The following is a 22161-nucleotide window of genomic DNA, read 5'->3' as shown; positions in this document are numbered from 1 at the left end:
CATCCCAAGATAAGCTTAAAAAGACAAACAAATGGATGCCCAACGCATTTTCTCATGTGAAATTAGAAGCCTTGCCTCCAGACTCCAATCCTTTTAAAGCGTAAATGAGAGGCAACTGACAGCTCTGTGTGTCTGAAACACTAAAGAGTGTCCCTGACAGTTCGTTTTCCACACTCCTCCAGTACAAGTCTGCCAGCCAGCCAGATAGTCAGCATCAATTATAACTACATCATGCAGCTGTGTGAGTCATTACAAACCAATCATTGCATCGCTGGTCTCTGCAGAGACCGTACGAACAGATTTGTCACGTACGTGTGATTTAAGAACATTTGTGGCACATATATATCGGCAACTTACACATTTCAGTATAGCTGTCACTCCAACGGCTGCTTCAGAATCTACATGCAGGTCTCTGTTCACTATCATCCTATGTTGCACCTACAGTTTAACATCACATACTGTAGGCTATAATGATCCCTATATCTCTGTGATTGTCACTCTCCCTTGACCGCATCCCATATTACTCATGAACCGCTTTGCCTTAGAAAAAAGTCAAAACATTCCCTCTTTGAGTCTGTAAGTCTGTAAGAGTACAGATCTGCTTTAATGACACTGTGCTGACATCTGTTCTTTTGATATATTCCAGGTAATTGTTTTAGGTCTTCTAATACCACTGCTGGCACTGCAAAATGTTATTATCTGATTATCTATCTTGTTTTCACTCTTTAGTATTATTTTTGTGAATGAAACTTGCCCACTCACATAGCAGAACACACAGCTATAGATGGAAATTTTAAGGGCATTGATCATGACATGAACTCGCACCCTCTTATGAACAGGCGTTTTGTATCAAGCTGAAACGAATGATTTACGACTAGTTTGTCCAACTAAGAGAGTTTGTGACTCTGATTTGGAGCAGTCTTAAAACCTCACAGAAAAAAAGTAAGAGAGATTTAGGATACAATAATATTCTTGCATGAGGCCCAATGACTCTGAGCAATCAAACAAATCTACCATGGAATGGCACCATAACAAGGTGTTTGAAACAGAAGTAAAGGTCCTGAGGTTTAAAAGTCCAACGTGAGCTGAGTTGACTAGATTATAAGGACAGATGCAGTGTTTATATTAATGCAGGATTACCTCTCCTCTTGATATGCTGATGATAAAGTAGAATATGAGACTGTATGACAAGAGTCTACTTGAGGCCCTCCTCCTGAATGAATGATGTAGTGGGTTGGTATCTCTTTGAATATCCCCAGAGAGAAGCCATTAGAGTTAATTTCTATTTTTTTTATTCCTGGTCTTCTCTCTCTTTTCAAGAGGTAACTTTTATGTATGCTCCTCTCTTTAATTAAAAGGGACACTTATCTGATTGGTCTTGTTCATTCTCAGAGAGAAATAAAATCACTGAGAGACAGAAGAGCCTGACATAACCACCATATGCAAATGCAAAGGAATTTTAACATTATCACGAGGAACAAAGGGGAGAAAAAGAAGAGGACAACCGTCTATATTACGAAAGTCATTTTGCACAATAATGTGCCTGCCAGTCAGAGACAAGGACGAGTGTTGTTAGCACCTGCCGAGCCACCTCCGCATCTCCTTCTTTGTTTTTGTTCCTGGGAAATTCTGCATATTTGTGCCTTGAGAACACCAATAATGGTATTCAGCGTCACAGCAATGCAGTCACAAAACTGTCATCATACAAAGAAATGAAAAAAAGGATACTATTCAAAACCTTCACTTACAGAAGACATGGTAGAAAAATATCAGCAGCTAATATACAACTTAGGATTGATTACATTTTTAGTCAACTCCTCACAGAGAAGATTGTAAGCATTCGTTATTGAGTATGACCACCTCGTACTTGTGAAAGGTGCAATAATTGGCTGTTGTATTTGCTGCTACAACTTCCTGGCATGTGAAGCTGCTGATAGAGCAGAGAAAGCTTCTTAAATTGGCCCGTTGATGTGACCACACCAGATCGACTGAAAACATTGCCAACCTTTCTCCCATCTCTATCCGGTGTTGTTGTTTTTCACATCGCTGTGCTGTTCCGTCCCAATGGATTCTAAGTGTATCATATTCTCCTTCACAGTCCATTCAACCCACCTTTGACTGTTTTTCAGTGTGAATCAATCAGAGATACACAGTTGAAAATGAACCTTCAGCACACATATCCACACCGGGACCATAATTTAGTGCTCCATTGCTCAGATCACGGTGCAGAAGAAAGGTCCTAGATAAATATGGAAGCAGCTCCCTTTGATGCAAATGGTGTGAGAAATGGGGTGTATCTTGCTACTCTGTAATTGTGGGTTGCAGCATGGCTCAGTGCTTTTCCTCTGAGCTCCACCTTGGTTATCTGCTTTGAGCTGCGGTGATATTAACATCTTTCACTCTCTTCCTCCCTCGTTCTCCCTCTCTCTCTCCCCCCTCCTTTGTTGTTTCTTGGAAGGTGTTGCCAGGCATACTGAAGAAGCACTGCTGTATCGTACCAGACAGGAACACAGGTAAGGGCCAAACAGATGTCCCCTCTCCAGTAAGCATACCAGTCACACACAGTACCGAGACAGAAGGAGAGAGCCAGTCAGTGGGGATAATGAGTGGGTGGTGATGCCGGGGGATGGATGCTCAGTGGATGGGTCTACCTGTTTTTGTGTGTACATCTGTAGGCTTGTACGGCTTATACTGAACCTTGTCTGCTGGCTATATGCACTCTTACTTACTGATGATTTTCATATAGTTTGTTATGTAGTGAAACATCCCGTGTTTTACAATTTGGCCACAAACTGATCCCTTTATCATTGCGATTCTTAATGTTACCGCTAGCAAAATTAACATTTAAGATCACATGGGGTTCTCTGTGTGTCGTAATTTTCTCCACATACATGTCAGAGTGAGGGAAAGATTTGGGGGCAGTTTTTGTGAACATGTGATGACGACAGGCTTCTTCACATCATTGCAGGTTTGAAGAGGTTGCTGATGAAATTGAAGAGCAGGGGGATATACTCAGGTACCTGGCCATAGTCCTCAAAATATTGACTTCTTCTACTACTACTATTTTCTGTGCGTTTACTTTTGGGGCGACTTAACATCTCCTCTGGACTGCAATGAGATTGCATGCTCATGGGCTCGCACGCCATCCATCCCACTAACAAATCCTCACGAATGATGCTCCAATGCTTAATGGCTATGTATTTTTATTGTATGTATTTCTATGTATTGCTCATTTGTCAGTCTCATGGCCTTTTTGTCATCTTCGTAATAACTGCCGACTGCAGTGAACTTGGTCCTCTGTTCTGCATTTTGATGCTGCAAACAGTACAAGACCGATGTCTTTCTTTTGAATGTTGTACTTCTCACATGCATGATTAGAAAACTAACTTCATACCCATCTCAGGTGTGAGACACATGCTGAAGAGTAAAATCAAAGGCACGGCAACCTTGGCGATAGAGAGAGACTCGGAAAAAAGTTATGGGTTTCAGGTGTTGGAGCTTGGAACTTTGAGTTGCAACTGATAACTGTTAGGGCATCTTGCAGCGTGAAATTATTGTTTGATGGGGCATATACTGTAGGCAAGATCATGTGCAGTTAACCAGATAAGGAACTGGTAAATCATGAGTTTTATTGTTATTTTGAGCATAAAGGTTCTGTAAGCCAGACCTGGGCCAAATTTTAATCCAATGCACTCTATTCGTCGCTCTATTTAAAGGGTGCCAGATGGGTGGGGCTTGCAGTTATGGAACAATCCTCTTTTTGTGCCACGCAAATTTAATCAATTACAGAAAAGTGTGTGAAGAGATTAACAAATGTTAGCTCAAGATTTTGTGACTCAACTTTCTCAGCAGGACGACCTGCTGTGTGTTTAGTTGAGGTGTCGGGCAATTGCTGCATGAATATGGAAAACCCAAGGGTGCACCTCTCGACTGGTCTTAGAACAAGGTGTTCTGGCAGAGTGGACACTTATTAAAATAACCTTATAATAACCTTATGAATATGGATGTGTGAAGTTCTGAAATGTTTCCAGGGATATTTGAGCAGACACTGGTCCAGGATAGAGAGCTAGTTGTAATCTTAGTTCATGATGTTTGTGTGTGTGTGTGTGTGTGTGTGTATATATGTGTGTGTGTGTATACACATTAGTGTATAGGCTACATTGTTTGCATTTGAATATAGACTTGACTGCACTTGCTTACATATTCCATTTCTTTTTTTACAAAATGTTGCTTCTCCCTGAAAATGTCCTCATTCTGATAGATTGCGCTGTCAGGAAGACACAGCACATGGCACATCTCTTGAATACTCAGCAGTGGTGCATCAACAAACCTCAAAATGCTTCCACCAAAGTTCATAGATCATCATTCGTCCTCCAGTTCCATCTCAAATACAGTCAGAGCCTTTTCTGAATGACTTCAGCACACTTACACACAATGGCACAGATGTGACCAACCTCAGTGCCCCCAGCAGTTTCTGTATTTATAGTCTGGATCAACGGAAGTACAGGATAATTGCCTGACGTGCCGGATGTCCCTCACCTTCTGCTCTCTGTGTGTTGCCGTTGCAAACAACCCAGAGCGTTTTTTTTCCCCCTATCCCAGAATGTATGGGTGGTGTAGCCAGACCTTTACTCCACATTGCTGTTGAGATAGGTCTAGCAATGTGAGACTATACTGTATTTGTAATGTCTACCTTGGCATCCTGTTCCCATGGCAACACAGCATGCGGTGTCAGTAGATGCAAAGACTGCATTCTGTCCATTTTTATTAAGCATTACTTCACTCTACTGATTGGATGATGTAGTGCTGTTATATTTGCATATGCTAAACAGATGGCATACATTAACACTGGCACTGGATGAGGATGCTCATTAGTGAGTACAGAAGTGTTGAGTCAGGCCTGGGTCTGCCTAAGGAGAGACATGAGTTGAAAGATTTTGTGTAGGGCGTGAGGAAGGAGAGGGTATAGTAAGAGGGGTGGAATATCTGGAAAATGATGAAGAGCAAGTAAGATTAGAAGAGACTTATAATAATGGCCATGAAAAGATCGGTCTCCTGCTGGTGAATAAGACGCTGCATTGTGCATATGTGTCTGTGTCCACATTAGGGCTGGGCAATATATCGATATTATATCGACATCGATATATGAGGCTAGATATCGTCTTACATTTTGGATATCCTAATATTGTGATATGACACACGTGTTGTCTTTTCCTGGTTTTAAAGGCTGCATTACAGTGAAGTGATGTAATTTTCTGGACTTACTGGACTTACTTACTGTTTGCCACGGTATCCACATTATTGGTGATTATTTATCAAAACTCTCATTGTGTAAATATTTGTGAAAACACCAATAGTGAACCCTTCAATATCGCCACAATATCGACATTGATGTATTTGGTCAAAAATATAGTGATATTCGATTTTCTCCATATCGCCCAGCTCTAGTCCACGTCTGTGTTCATGTGCTCTGCTTTACTCCTTCGAGCAAGGGGCGCCCTCTCCTGGGCAGTTTCCCAGCTCTCACAAATCCATCTCCTCCTCAGAAACACTTCCTTCAGCTGCTCCGCTTCTGTTTCTCAGATTCAAAATCTTGTGCATAGAAACGGGAGGGATGAGGTTTATCGTAACCTTCCACTCTCTCTGTTATCAGTGCGTCCCTCTGCTCCTAATGTACCCCGTAAGCAGAACCCTTTCTGCTGATGACAATTCAGCATTTGTATGCCACAAATTCACACACTATTCCTATTTATAGACATTAATTGATGTGTGAATATTTCACCATTCTGTTGCCATTTTTAATGTCCATGCTGAATTTCTGGCATCCTTTTACCATCTCTTCCATCAACTGATCAGAGCCATTTTCCTGCTTTAGCATTTTGGGAAAATGCAACTAGTAATTTCCATTTATGTAATTCACTAGAACCTGAAATCTGACTTTTGGAAGATTTGTATACTGATACTGAGAACACGTTCATATCCACTGAATGAGCAGCAGGGTAGTTTTGTTACAGAAAAGTTTAGATTTATAATGTTTCACATTGCTTATGCCACAATTATACCATGAATGCAAAGGTGCTGTGAAGAGATATTCTGGGAGGCCCTTCCATCATCCTTTGCAGTATTTGAACCCTGCTGTTTTGCATTCATGGCCTCATATCCTCATTGATTTTGTCTCCCCTGAGTCTTACAACCCGCCTCTACACACGTACACACAAACAAGTACACACAAACGTTACTCATTGCCTCCATTTACAATTCCTACGTGTTAAAACCTGCAGGTAACTGCACCTACTGTTATTGTTTGTCTTGTATTTGTACCTGTCTGTTTGTTAAAGGGAAGATTTAAATGTTGGCTGACACCAGTGCACAGCAGCATTATCATCCACAATTTTACAATTAATACAGCTTATTTTTCATCCAGATCAAACAAATATAATGACAGTTCAGGAGTAAGATGTATTTAAAAAATAAAAGAAAAAAAGTAGGATAAAGTATCATCAGCCTGATTTGAGTTTTGTTAGTATGAAAACCTGTAAAGGACATAATGGAACCACAAAATGTTTAAATGTACAAAAACTGTAATATTAAGGTTAGCACTTCTCAGAATATGAAAGCGTTAGCATCATGTCATAGTGACATTTGAATATCATAAAGCTCAATAGTAAATACTACATTTGCTAAATATATTTCATAAATGTCAACAACTACCTGCCTTACTGTACAATGCAGTAAAGATGTTCCGTCTTTAAAATGTATCTTGTTAGCTCAAGTGCTAGTACAGCAGTTGGGTTGGGTTGGGTTACACTCACTGAAATGTTGTCTTTATTTAGCTAACTTACCACTACTGCTGCGTATTTTGTCATCTCAAAGTGGAAGGGTTTGTCTGAGGACATGTTGCCATAGAAACAAGTTGGCCATGAGGACTCCAAGGATATGAAGGAGACATTAGTTAGTAAGCAGGAGAAGTTTCTAGGAGATGAAAATCATAACAAAATATTGGGTAATTGTGCTTTAAAGTCCTCTTAAGAACCTTATAACATTTTGTGTAAAGTTAATCCGAAGATCACACTCAATACTGCCGGAAGTACTACTGTCCGCTGTCTGAAAACTTTCTGAAGTCCCTGAACTACATCAGTCTAATGGCTTTTGTCTTTACCTTACTTAGCCTTTGTTCGGAGTCACAGCACGTCCATCTTAATGCTTCACATGTCCTCCCCAAGCCTCACCGTCTCGCTGTGAATCTGACTGAAACAGGAGTGAACCAGCAGCTGCTCTATTAGCTTGAGTAATTAACGGTTGAGCTGTCGCTTTCCCTCTTGTGTCCAGCCTGCTTTTGTAAATGCACACACACACACACACACACACACACAGACCTCTTTGTTACAGTGGTCGGTGTAATCTGCTGGTGTCTACTGGTGCATCCTAGCTCTGAAGAGTGCCTCTCGAGCTGGTACATGACAGACAACTCTCACTCAGGCCATCACAATGGCACGTGGAACGTCCATCCATTAAAAGAGGCCACTGATGGCGGCCCTCATGCTAATTGTTCACCACTGTAATTACACACACACACACACACACATTGTACATAGACACACATTTTTTATGAACACACACATAGTCAGTCAGTGCACACATGCATTATGTGTCCTCCAGCAGACTTGATATCAATCTGTAGCAAAGCGAGACAACCAGGGAGAGCCTGTCTCCTTCTGATAGCGCTCAGAGGCCTTGATGCCAACTCTGTATGCTCTTCATACCCGCTCACCAAAAAAGAGAGACCCAGAGAGAAAGGGAGAGGCTGTATTAGAAAGATACAAAGCATAAAGAAGATGTATGGACTGCATGAGCAAAATAGTATAAAAAAAAGATGAGTGAATCTGAAAAACAAGCGAGAAAGATGGGAGAATGAGTAAGAGCTGACAGAGTAAAGAGAGGGGAAAGAGTTGCCGTGTATGTGTGTGTGTTCGTGTGTGTGTGTGTGTGTGTGTGTGTGTGTGTGTGTGTGTGTGTGTATGTGTGTGTGTGCCGAAAGCCCTTAGGAGGTCTCCTCATGTCTGCTAAACTCTTGACAAATCCTGCACTATCTCTCCTCCTCAGCCTTCCCTACTTTCTACTGTTAGTCTGTACCCTCCAGCTCTTTCCTCCTCTGCACTCCCTCCAGCACCGCCAAGGCATACCCATTGAACTGTTACAAGAGTTGGTGTAGCTCTGAAACATGGCCTCTTCCTCCAGGTCTCTGTCTCTGTGCAATTGCACTGCTGCTGCAGCAAATTGATTGTAAACAAATACGACACCGAGGAATAATGGATTAGAGGTAAACTCATCGATACTTTTGAACAGCTCCCATGTGGTATCAGAGATCTCAAAATATAGGACACGCTGGTCAAAGTGCAGCCTAACTGAATATTCATGATACAGTGCCTTTAGATGTCTTGCCAGTCATTGTTTAGCCACTGTTTATTTGTCTGGGTATTTGCACAGTTAGTTAGAGATAGCGAAATGTATGTGATACATACATACATACATACATCATACTCTAATGACACAGGTGTAATACTATGTGTTAAATCTTCGGCCATGTGTTGCCAGTGCTGGCAGATTGTTAGCCTTTATTGGTATTTTTCACGGTACAGAGTCCTGCTATATACTCTGTTGCAGTTGGTTCAACTAGCTAGTGAAACACGGAGCAAAGGCTCCGGACATTCCAGGAAGCGCGCTGGCCAATCAGAGCAGACTGGGCTTTTTTTCGGGAGGAGGGATTAAAGAGACAGGCGCTCCTACAGAGCGTCTCATACAGAGCGTCTCATACAGAGCGTCTCATACAGAGGGTGAATACAGGTTCAGCAGCCATGGGCAGTATGAGAAAAATAAAGTGTTTTTTTTTTTTTTACATTAAAGCGTGTAAACATGTTCTAGTACAAACACAACATGCAAGTATAATCCTGAAAATGCTATATAATAGTTGCCCTTGAACGTATTTGTACAGTAAGTGTGTTTTATCTCTCTGTAGGGACTCCTGTCAATGAACTACACAGTGTCTGACTGGAGGACAGTTGGTCTCTGTGGACCTGCTGTCTCAGCTTGTCCCAAACATAATGAGCAAGCTGGGAGTAAGCTTTGATTTAACGCTGAGTCACTCCGTTCCAAGCTACTCATTAATGGGTCGCAGACGGTGGCAGGTGTGAAAGAAATGGGAGGTGGTCCCGTTTTTGTTGCTATGTTGGCAAACCTTTAATTCCCTTTAGTGATATTTTGTTAACATCCATAGGAACATTTCAGTGGTTGACCGTCAACATTAATCCAACTAACATTAAGCGCGTTGAATAATATTACTGACAGAGACATAACGCTACTGGCTGCAAGATTGCTCTTATTAACTGTAGTGCAGCAGTCAAGTAGCTGAATCAACTATTGAACTTGATCATTTGGGCGGCTGCTTTACTGATTAGGAGCTAGGCTACAGTGTGTGATTCGGCGGTGCATGCAGGTTGTTGGACAAGACTAAAGTAACTTAAAGTGATGGTTCGGAGTAGTTTCACCCTAGGGTCCTTTGCACCATGACCTCGAGTCAAACACTCCCCCAGAAGCTTTTTTCACCTGGGTCGAACATTGGACGAGTTAGCGTAGCGTAGCGTTATCAGCTGAATAGCTTAGCGCAGGGGCTAATGGATCCAAAGTGTCTCTTAACATTACCCAACTAATAATGCCCGAAATGATACCAAACGTCTACAGTAGTACAAATAGGTTATGTACTTACAAAACGATGGATTGTAAAGTTTGTAAGTACACCAGAAGTTTATGTAAATAACACTTGCCTGCTGGCGTTTCGTCTCTGCTGCTGCTGCTGCTGTTACTACCGAGCAGTAAGAGTGCTTGCGGCTCCTAAAAATTACAACACCGAAAAGAGATGCAACAAAAATATTTATTAATTCAATGATTTAAATAAGGTAATGTTTCCAAACCCACCTCAATTATACTTATCTCTCCCTGCTAGTTATATTACAGCACTTACTTTAAAAAATAAGTTAAATTAATAAATATTTTTGTTGCGTATCTTTGTTATTTTTAAACGTCCCCTAAGCACTTCGCCAGCAACAACAACAACAACAACAACAGCAGAGAGCAGAAGCCAGCAGGGAAGTGTTATTTACATAAACTTCTGTACTTAAATTCACTTTCAATCCATCGGTTTTATGAGTGCATAACCTATTTGTACACGTTTATTATTGTTATCATTTCGGGCATTATTAGTTGGGTAATGTTAAGAGACACTCGAATCCATTAGCCCGCGCTCGCTTAGCTATCCGGCCTGATATACGCTTCACGTAACTGCTCAATGTTCGACCCAGGTGAAAAAGCTTCTGGGGGGTTTGGCTTTCCGATATCATGTTGCAAAGGACTTCAAGGTGAAACTACGCTCACTTTAAAACCCCTGAAAATCTTGTCTTTGCTGAGCTCCAGCAGTTTAACTTTTCACCCTGCTGCAGTGAAGTACAGGTGTACTCCAGGACACTGTGACATCACTGTTGGGTGTGGTTTGAGTTAAAACATGTTTGAAACTTTGAAGCAGAGAGGGCAGTAAAACACTGCTTTCCGAAATTTCAAATTAGAAACGTTGTTTCAACTCTTTTTGGTGTGATACATTTGATAGATGTGTATCTATTATTGACATATTATAGATTTGATGCAGGAAATTATTGAATCCCACAGTCTACCTCAGCAGATGTCAACTGCTGTTTCCAAGGTTAAGAATGAACTACCAATCTCTCCGACCTGCTGCCCTTTGCTGCGTGTCATTCCCCTTCTCTCTCCCCCTTTCATCTCTATCCACTTTCAAAATGAAGGGAAAAGCCCCAAAAAAATTATCTTTAAAAAAAAAAAAGAATGAACTACCAATCTCAACTAAGCCAACATGGACAAACTCCATCTGTTGTGATGCAATCGAAAGCTTCAGAACAGCCACTGAATGGACCTTATGGGAAGTTCCTGAAAACCCTGCAGCTTGTTTTTGCAAATAGGATGGTTGTACTTGTTTGGGTCTTCCTTGCTTCTTTGGTGAAACTTTTCTCTTTCAGTTGACAGTATCTTTTGCAAAACATGAGATGCCCCTGATAGTTTAGCTCCAATTTTGCAGGAACAACAACATGTATTCTACTTCTTTCGTACCGGTCCAGCAGATTTCATATAAAAACTGTTGTTGTAGTTTGGGCACATACTGTAAAAAGCAGTGTTTAGGCATACGCTGCCAAACCAATATATCATGGTCTTGTTTGGTTTTCATAACTGTCTCAATTAAGTGTGAAAGAGAGAGGCATATTTTTAAATTTTTTTTCCTTGAGGAAAGTGAGGGGAAAGCTGCAGCCTACTACCTGCATTTTAATACTAGGTCCCACCATGGAATGGCTAGATAAAATTGGGGTTGCAAGGTGACAGAGAAGGGTGATTGTAAAAGCTCATCTGAAATCTGTGGAGTGGTTGACCAGCTAGATTGTCCAAACAAAGTCGGGCAGTATTTGTGCTTGTGTGTGTGTGTGTGTGTGTTTGTGTGCATCTGTAAGTGTGTGCGTGAAGGTTATTGTGAGAGATAGCGACCTGTCTGCTATGCTCTGATGCTCTCAAGTGCAGTCTTTCCTCTATGTTGATTTTACCATGGCGGCCCGCCTCGCTGTATTAACGTTACTGTTTTAAAACCGTTTTCCAGATTAGTGGGGGTGCATACCGCGCAAAACCAACATGAAAAACGTAGCTAGTAATGTTCACTCAGCGTTTTGTTGTTAAACTGTATGTAAAATGAGCCGTGACGTTAAATCACCCTACGGTACCGTCTATTTGCTGGATGATTTCAAAGTAACAGTCGGTAGCTAACATTAGCAGATAAGCCCGTACTTTTTGACGTTCAACAAACCCCCCCCCCCCCAAAGTGTCGAGACTTTCTTTTTTTTTTTTTTTTTAAAGATTATGTTTTGGGGCATTTTAGGCCTTTATTTGGACAGGACATCTTAGATTTGAAAAGGGAGAGAGAGGGGGGAACGACATGCAGCAAAGGGCCGCAGGTCGGAGTCGAACCCGCGGCCGCCGCGCCAAGGAGCAAACCCCTCCACATGGGCGCCCACTCTACCAGGTGAGCTAACCAGGCACCCAGTGTCAAGATTTTCTGTTGAAACTCATCGCAGACTTTGTTTCACAGTTTGTCAGTGGATAGTGTCATCCAAAAGTATTATACGTGTCAGAAATGGTTTCTGTCAAAATGAAGAAGCTTGAGTCTAAAAAAAATAGAATTTATTTAAAAAAAATGTCCTGTCATTGAATCTTGGGCTTACTTCTCACAACACACACACACACACCCTGTATATGCATCAGTCCTCTGGACTAGGTTGTTACATTGGTTGCACTGGTGCACCTAACTTTTTCATTTAGGTGCACCAGCATATGATTTAGGTACACCCAAAAATGTTCCCTTCACTGCTTCAGTTTGCCGCTGCCTGGCATAACGCTGCGGGGACATGACCTGCATTGCCGGCCACGCACCTGTCACGGCACATGACGTGTTGCTTGGAGACATTGTACTCTTTTTAACGTTTCAATTTAGAGTGCGATGCTTCGACAGCAAAACCACTGTTTCCAGCAATGATTTGGCTTCAGTCTTTGCAAGGAATGCAATGCATAATGTTGGCTATTTTATCATATCTGTGCCATGGAAATCTCTTTGCGAAAGGCGTACACTGCATTTTGTGGTAGGCTTTGGCTCGGAGTCAAATGAGGTAATCTCCGCCGAAGATGTTGGGTCAGGATTATGCATCTTACCGGGGACAGGGGAGACAGGTGGTGGTGCGGTTACCTCCGCCAATGATGATGGGTCTGTGCTGGGAATTTTAGGGCCAGGGACAGGTATAGCAGGCAAATTCCACCAGGAGCGTCTGTGCCGAGTATGTACGCCACCAGCAATGGCGGCAATTTAAGACAATGCTTGTTCATTGCAGAGATAGTTCTCTTCATTTTGAATTACTGGTATGTTTTAGGTTGTGATGTCGCTCGAGGATGAGTACAGGTTTCACACATGTCTTGTTTTTTATCCCCATCCTCATTCAGGGAAGAAGAGTATCAGGGTCAGAGCCAATCAGGGGCAGAGTAGAAGCAAGTCTTAGCAGAATGTGGGTGGGAAACAAAATAACGCACTCACACACAGAGAGACAGACCTGCTAAATGTCAGGCACACCGGTGGAGCCCTGTGCACTGTGTGTGCATATGTGTGTGTGTGTGTGTGTGTGTGTGTGACGGATAGGATGCTGTTGCTCATTATTAAGGTCTATTTAGCAGCCGATAATGAGAACAAAGAATGTATCACCTCGATCTTCAATTACACCCCTCTGTCCTATCACCATGCAGCTAAATTGTCTTGTTACTACACTTCTCTGTTTCATTGTCAGTGGAATTTTTTTTAACAGTGGAGTACAATTGTGACTGTGTGTTGGTTTTCTTTAGGTTTAGGTGGCATTTTGAAGCAATGAGTGCATATCGAGACAAAAGTGCTCGCTCACCTAATCCGTCGGTTGAATCTCTTCCTGCCATGCACAGGCTTGCAGTCAAGGCGTATTTATCGTATGAATGGTATATTTCCTACAATCCTACAGACCCTCCCTCAGCGCGCTTTGGAGGAGGGTTCTGGCAAAGCGAGACTAATGCTGCATAGACGGCACCTATTTGGGATCCCGGAGTTCTCCAACACCTGAGCTCCACCTGTTTGTCTGAACATGCTGCAGGCTAACAGTTGTATGTCTTTCTCTCTTTTATCCACAGACAGGGCTTTTTATTTGTCTTGTCTCTTCACATTTGTCATTGTGTGTCTCTTTTTGCTGATGCACACACACACACACACACACACACACACACACATACACACACACACACACTCACACACAGATGTGTACACTGTCATCACTGTGTAAGAATAAGTGAATAAAAAAACCTACAGAGACCAATCTCAGTACAAACATTTGTCTTACTGTTCTTACTGCTCTGTCAGATGTTCAGGTACTCACTTCTTACTGAACAAAACATTTTCTCTGCCTGTCAGCCAGCATTGTTGTCTGTTTTAGTATTTACCACAGTTCCATTTTGTTGTGCTATTGCAGTGAGAGATAACAATGACCAATTGTTAATGCAATGTCTGGTAACAAGATCAAGGTTTTTTTTTTAGAGGAAGTGACATTATCTGTGGAGGAGGTGTAGCCGGCGGGCCAGCGACTGGCTGTCTGGAGAGGCTAGCTGTGATTTGATTAGCCAGGATCACAGCCACAACAAATACAATTCAGGAAGTCAAATGCAACAACCATCTTTATTATGACTGATTATCTCTCGTCTAAAGACCTGAAAAAGTTAGGGCTGCAACAAACAATTACAGTATTTTCTTCATGAACATTCCAATCTGGCCATTTTTATTTGTCTATTAAAATTTCAGACAATACAAAAAAATGCCCATCACAATTATCTAGAGCCTAATGTGACTGCCTGAAATGTCTTTATTTGAACCAACCGTTCAACAGTACAATAATATAAAAAAGAGAATAAAACAGCAAATATTCATATACGATTATCAAAATAGATGCCTATTTCTGTTTTAATAAATCAATAATTAGGGGATTTTTAATCATCAAGTCTTTAGTGGTAATGTTAAATTACAATAGGATTTAACAATAGGTCCAACCCCTCAAAGGCAACTTGAAAGTTGTTTGCTTATCAGCAGCTTGTAACTGATCTATAGTATACATCTTTAGTGAATAACATTTCTGTAGTTACAACTTAAACCCTTGAAGGGTGGAGAGTCCTTAATAAAAAGTGGTAACCAAAACATAAATATAAATAAATATAGTTTTTAAAAAGAATTACAGATTCAACTGGTAGGGCCATTCCTTTTAGTTGTGAATGCATTTCAAGAAGGTCACAAATCCCCTCAACACATCACACAAATCAAACACTCCAAATGCTTTATATTGTTTTATGATAAATGAATGCAAACTCACATGGAAACACTGCTTTGTTTATCTTTCCCGTCACTGCACCCACCTCAGCAAGTAAAAATCAAGTGCTTCTCCTATCAGAGATTTTGTATTGAAGAGAGCATTTGTAGACGTATTCACACGATTGAGCAGTGTGTGAAGCTGCTCTTACTAGGGCTGCACGATATGCGGAAAATATCTAATTGCGATTATTTTGACTGATATTGCGATTGCGATATGATTCACAATATTGTAGGCAATGATCATTTTGACATCATTCTCATTGAAAATTAATAAAATTAAAGAAATTATTATAGTGTGATTTTTGCGAGTTATGTGTACCAAACAAAGTTTTTTTCTTGAGTCTGTAGAATTAGATTTGTAGGCCGAGACGGCTCTGCATCTCCACAATACTTAATTGAAAATGGTTTGACACATATTTTGCCTTTAACAAATAGTGATTTGGATATTGCACTAGTCCATATTGCGGTTTCGATACAATTGCGATTAATTGTGCAGCCCTAGCTGTTACCAGTTTTGTGCGGGATCTTTGGGGACGTGTCCATTTTGGATGTGTGTTCGGGATCACTGACTCAATTTAAGTATCAGGCTCAATCTTGTGGGTAAAAATATTTATATTCAGATAGGCAGATAGATGCACTGTATTGCTGTATTCATAGGGTAAATACACTGTGGTGCCTAATAAACTTTCTCTTGTTTGACTCCTATCTGTCATTGACATTTCAGACTGGTCTGTACCATATTCTGCTCTCGATGCTGCCATCTGTACTCGCCACTCTCCGCTGCTTCTTTTGCCTTCCTGATCCCTCTGACCATAAGGTTTTTTCTTGGGTTTGTGCATCATGGCATCCTTCTCCACCAGGCAGCCGAACCACATGCCTTTACAACCCTCACGTCCAGCCAAACACCATTTGTTGAATTTTTAATTGAATTTGTTCAAGCCTACAGGGCCCGACAGATCAAGGCGATTCCTCCACTGCTCATCCTTCAAAAATAATAATCACAAAAACAGCATGGAAATCCTCCCTCACACTGTTTATTAGCATTCCTTTGGCTGATGGTGATAGTTCAGTAATAAGAAACATGCATCGGCAGGATCTTTGCCACCCTCTTCCTTTCAAGGACACAGAAAGCGTGACATGAGCTGTAGCTCTCTTTGAAGTTTTGACTGACTCAGGTTTTTATTATACTGAGTGTATTTCAAAGAAATTCTCAGATGTTTCTTGATGTGTCATCAGTTACATCTTTTTGTCAAGGGGAATCATTATTTCTGGACTCATCTACTCTCTGTTTTCTCTTCTTTTTTCACATTGCCACACACAAATTGTCATTTTTCCTACGTTTCTGAAATCTTCTGCAAATCCCCTTATCAAGGTTGCAGGTGGAGTGGGTTGTCAATGGCATTGTTTACTTGAGGAGATTAGAAATTAAATGATGAATTAAATCCTCAGACATGACAGAAGGCTGACTCCCAGTGATGGACATAAAGTAGTAGAGGACAAGTGTAAAGTGCTTGTGATTGTGTGTGTGTGTACGTCTGTCAGACGTGTTTTTTCTTGTGTAGTATTTCTGTTATAAATTCAATACAATCAATTAATTCACCAATTATTTCAGCTCTAGGATAGAGCAAAGTAAGGAGTAACTGGTCAGCGTCCGTGCCTCTGTTGTGATGTCCTGTCGGCCCGATTGCATCTCTTACAGTCAGAGTCAGACCTCCAACTGGGCAGAAGATGAAAGACCTCATTCCGCAGCACATCAGAATGATTCACTGCTCAGGGTTAAAGTGTAGCGGACATCAGACATTTAAGAGGAGCAAGGAGAGAGACAGAAGGAATTGTAGGACTAAAATAGCCCAAACTTCATGCAAAAATAATCTCATAATTCTTCTTTCTCTTAATAATTAAACCCAGTCATCAATTCTTTAATATATAAAGACGCAGAAGTTCTGTTTTTGATCTTTTTTGAGGCACTGTCTTAGAAGCTTGAACAAGCTTACTCAGTCGTGGAAAATGTTTAAAAGATCTTTGGTTTTATGACAAGCAGCAGCATTATGCTGGGAAGCTAAGAAAGTAGTGCTGACGCTAGGGCTGGGCGATATGGACCAAAAGTCATATCCCGATATATTTTGGCTGAATATCGATATACGATATATATCGCGATATTTTTTCCGCGAAGTGAGAGCAAATGTTCAGTCAAAGCCCAAATCAAATATGACATGTCACAAGTAGTTTCATAGAAACAGTTGCAAAATCAAATAAATAATAAACCGGTTTCTTCACCTGGTTCATGATTAAATGCTCAGCTGTTCAAATAACAATAAAATGTAAACCTAAATACTGTATAACAGGAGTAACTTTTTTGAAATCAAAGCTCCATAGGCTATTTGTGATTCGTTCCAAAGGTCTATTAAGCTTTTGATATTAATATAATCTACTTTGTTCAAAATGTAATGCCTCATGCCTGTAAGCCTAGGTTATAGTCCCATTCTTCCACTTGATACTGCTTCCACTTAAGTAAACTAAAAGATGAACTATCGACTACAAAACAAAGACATTTATTATGATCGGTTCACAGATCTGAGTCCAAACGGAAACTTCACCCTTCTGAACTAAGAGTTTCTGCTTCAAGGTGAAGTTTAAACAGACTGAAATGTCCAGGCTCATTCCTCCACTATTTATTTCTGTATGTATTTAAGCGTTACATGTAATTTTAACGGGCACTGAGCTCCAGATCCTGCAGCCGCAGACGGTCGCTGCCCCGCTGTAGCTTCTTTCCGTCCGCGCACGGCAAACTTAGTAACTTTCCGCCGATATCGACATACAGTTCGTCCTGGACTACGTGTAAGATCCTACCGGTCACAACTCTGTCTTTGGCTGGTCCGATCTGGATCAGCGGGGACCGGCGCAGCGAGCAGCGAAGCTGTGTTTTTGCCCGGAGGAAGAGAGCGCCGCGCCGGCACGGGGCCCTCCGCTCCCTGAGCCTCAGATTGCTGGTCGAGGCGCATATATAATCATAAAACACATTGTCACCTGTTAAATGTTATCCATGCTGTTTGTTCTTTTCATTTCCTCTATCGAACATAATTAAGCAGTACAAAAGTCCGGCATCTTTAGCGTTGATCTGAATGCTTCGGACCCCTGTTCCAAGATGGCGGCGGGTTTTGACGTATGTTTAGAACCTCACGGCGACATATCTATGGGAGCAAGGATCACATTTGAACTATATCGATATATGCGATATGGTCTAATTCCATATCTCATTTAAAAATATATCGATATATTTGTTTATATCGATATATCGCCCAGCCCTAGCTGACGCTCTCTATTGATGTTTTGTAATCTCGTCTGAACGCAGGAGATTAGACAATTGAATATGACTTGAAGAGGTAGAATTAATCAAAAAGATCTGTAGACAATCAAATGAGAATAATATCACCATGGTGAGAGACACGTAATCATTTAAAGAGTCAAATTGGATTTTAAAGGAAGGGTTCAGCATTTTTGGAAATACTCTTATTTAATTACTTAACTATGCGTGGACCGGGTGCAGTGACTTCCTGGACTTTACTGCAAAGTTGCCAGGCAACTCCATATAAAACCACAACTTGTCATCTTAACATTTTTCTGTTTGTCTACAGCTCAAACAAACAAGATATAACATGTTAGGTAGTTTAGATATTGGCATTTTTGGGCATTTTTAAAAAAGTTGGACAAAGCTAGGCTCGTCGGCTGTTTCCGTCTGTTTCCAGTTTCTATGCTAAGTTAAGATAATCGTCTCTTGGCTCTAACTTCATATCCAATAGACATATATAGATTGATATGGATATCCTTATCTAACTCTTTCCAAGAAATAAAATAAGCATTTCCCAAAATGTTGAACTATTCCTTTAAAATTAATACCAAAACACCTTTTGGAATAATAATATACAGTTAATGGCTACTAGTATTTCAATCAAAACCCTGTAATGATACAGATGATAAACACATCCTAAAGCTATTGAAAAAAAAGCATTAGAGAGAAAAGTTAGGCAATGTTTTCAATAATTCGGACTTGTTCCAATGGATGACAGCCACATCACAGTGAAAGAGAAGCTATACCACATTATTTAGGGAGTGAAAAAAGTCACTGTTGTGTAATCAAACATTGAAAAGGCCAAAGTAGATATTACGAGTCTACTATCTAAATGTCAAAATTATGGTTTATTACCTTTTCATAGTGTCCTTAAGGACAAACAAATGGCTGACACCTGTTGCTCTGTTCCAAGCTCTCAGTAATTCAGAAGTCTTATTGACCTAAATCAAATTGTATTAGATAGTACATTTACTAGGGTACTAGCTTGATGGTTTATTGATCCATTGGGAGAACATTAGGGCTTCAATTCCTTCCCGCTGTTATACGGCCGATGTTTGACAAAGGGCCTTCGTTCCCTCAGTTGTGAGACCTACTGTGAGGGACTCCTGCTGGGACAAGCCGATGAACAAACGACATCCGCTGAAGTTCTTGGTATCATGACCACTCAGGAAAGTAAGACAGGCAAGTGTAAGGATCGAGCCTTTTGTTTGTTTTTCATACTGGAATCGGATGTTCTGCATGACTTAAGACATTAATAATACCTAGAAATGTAAGAGAAGGGAGGATACTAATTTTTGTTAGTTATGTGGGCAGAAGGAGGAAAATATATCTCTCAGTCAAGAGTGGAATTATCAAGAAACTCCACAGTTAGCTTGATAAACTGAAAATCTACAGTTAGGTCCCTAAGGGATAACGATCTTACTGACTTTGGTGATGCTCTTACTTCACCTCTAACGTCACCATCTGTAAATCAAAGTGACCTATCTGTGACAACTATTGGATTGATTGTCGTGATATTTGTTACATTTATTCAAGGATCTGTCAGTCAAGTCACCATGACTTTGGTGATCCCCTGACTTTTCCTCACCAGCAGGTCAACGTTTTCACTTATTTTGTGAATGTACTACATGAATTGGCATACATTTTGGTACACACATTCATGGTTCACAGACGTTGTATTCTAAATACGTTGGTAATCCCCTGATTTTTCCTTTAGCGCCACCATGAGGTTGACATTGAATATCTCAATAACTACTGGATTGGATTATCATAAAACTTGGTACAGACATTCATGGTCCTTGAGGGGTTAGCAAGTTAGCATGTTGATGTCAGCATGTAGCTCAAAGAGAGAGAGAGAGATCTGCTAGCATGGCTTTAGTCTTGTTAATACATTATAAGTTGTCCTAAAGTGCACTAACAAAAGTTATTAGGTAATATTCTTTCAAGATGATGTTATGTCACAACAGGTGCATCATGATGAGCTGAGAGGAACCCATTGTTAGACGCATGTGTTCTTGTATCCTTCATCAAGATTAGCACATTATGTTTACCTTGCAAGGACCAGAAATGTAAAGCCACCCTGTTACAAATCACGCTGGCCTAAACGTAAAAACAAATATTCGTTTTCCTGGCCGAGCAGAGCTTGTGAAAACAGCAATTCTCCTAAAGCAATAAAGACCAGACAGTCATGAAGACAGATGGAGGTTATCTTGCCCATCTAGCATGCCCGACGGCGCAGTCCCAGATAAGGCCCTGCTGGGGACCACCGCAGGGGGAAAGACACACAGGGCTCTTATTAAGACAGCAATAATGGTGTTTCACCATCACACACCTGCCTCAGCAAAATATAGTGTGGGTTTGAGAGAGAGAGAGAGGATAGAGAGAGACAGTCCATTAGTGTTGATCCATCGCTTTTGTTTGCCCGCTGCGCTGCATCATAGCTAATCAGTGTATTACACTCATTGGCTACATACACTGCCATATGTTTAAGATTATCGACAGATGAAGCGTATAGTATACATCAGTGTGCCACTTTGTAACCAAGTGGTGTGGTGACATCTTGAGGAAGCATCTGCATAAAGGATGCTAATACAACTTCCCTGTTAATGGTAGCAGTTAAGTGGCTCATGCATCATACTGTATGGAAAGCCGCCTGTGTTTAGCTTCGACAGGTATTGCATCCAACCTGGGGTTGATTGATGGCTCTGTGTTTGGACTGTGTAGACAACAGACAGCCTGGCATATGGTTGTCATCATAATCAAAAGTTAAGGTGTGAGAGATGGAGGTGATTGAGAATTGAGGGATGAATGTAGATTACAAGTTGAGCGTTCACTCAACATTGACATAGACAAATTCTACAGCTCACTGCAACAAAATAATCACCTATAGCTGATGTAGAGCTACTTTCATAATTAGTTTTTTTTTTGTTTTTTTGTTTTTTTTACAAATATTCGTTTTCATTTCAATTTTCTGCACCACCAACCCATACATTATTACACTATTACCAGTTCAGCTTGAGCCTATACTTTCATCAGAGGGTGACATCTTATCTGGGCCTCTATTTTCAGATGATGTAATTCCACAGCCTGCCACATCGTCAGCTCTGAGACGGTTTGAACCTGCTGTTGTTAAATGAGAATTCAGTGAGAACAGTTAATAATTAATCTAGTTGTGTAGCTTGTGTGTTTACTGTATATATCTGGGGCTAGATCTGTCTCCCGCTTGCGCCTGGCACAGTCAGCTTTGATAGTACTTCAAAGCATTTAGGATGGTAGTGGAATATATAACCGTACGTTAAATATTGATAGGCTTGTCTGAAGATGTTGCCCAGTTCCAGTGTTTGAATCGCAATGTGAAATTCGGCTCAGCTGTTCTACAATTCAGATTAAAGAGGGGTGGATGTACTGCAGCTCATGGCACCCCCAGTGACATTGAATTAACAAATGACTTAGGGTGCCTCAGGAGGTACACATGGCTCTCTAGAGGGGTGTGTGTGAATGCTATTTATACGCAATAACTCTGTGAATTGTACAGATACAAATACCAAGAATGCACTTGAAAAGGTGTGGGACATTTCATCTCTTGGTTTTGGTCGTGAAAGAGCCAGCATTTACTGGATTTTGCTCTAGATTTACATTAAATTAAGGTGAAGTTATTGACAGTACTGTAAAGGTAATGCCAGTTCTGATTCAGCTAAGTTATGTGCAGTGTAGCAGAGCATACTGTTTTAAACTGTTTGTCTCTGTAAGAATGCATCTATAGGAGTGCTTTTTGCACCACTCCCCA

At 40.9% G+C, this 22161-nt stretch overlaps 1 protein-coding gene across 4 annotated transcripts in view; it reads left to right on the top strand.

The window, feature by feature from the left end:
* Positions 1–22161, top strand: part of dlgap2a (discs, large (Drosophila) homolog-associated protein 2a) — a 169204-nt gene that overhangs the window by 7678 nt on the left and 139365 nt on the right. For all 4 annotated transcript variants that reach the window (XM_039787069.1, XM_039787063.1, XM_039787062.1 and 1 more), the window contains exon 2: positions 2459–2513. In XM_039787069.1, the coding sequence (XP_039643003.1) occupies positions 2459–2513 (55 nt within the window). The remainder of the gene's footprint in view (positions 1–2458; positions 2514–22161) is intronic.

The sequence above is a fragment of the Perca fluviatilis genome, chromosome 20 (assembly GCF_010015445.1).
Source record: "Perca fluviatilis chromosome 20, GENO_Pfluv_1.0, whole genome shotgun sequence".
NCBI classification, from domain to species: domain Eukaryota; kingdom Metazoa; phylum Chordata; class Actinopteri; order Perciformes; family Percidae; genus Perca; species Perca fluviatilis.
This window is presented reverse-complemented; position numbering and strand designations above follow the sequence as displayed.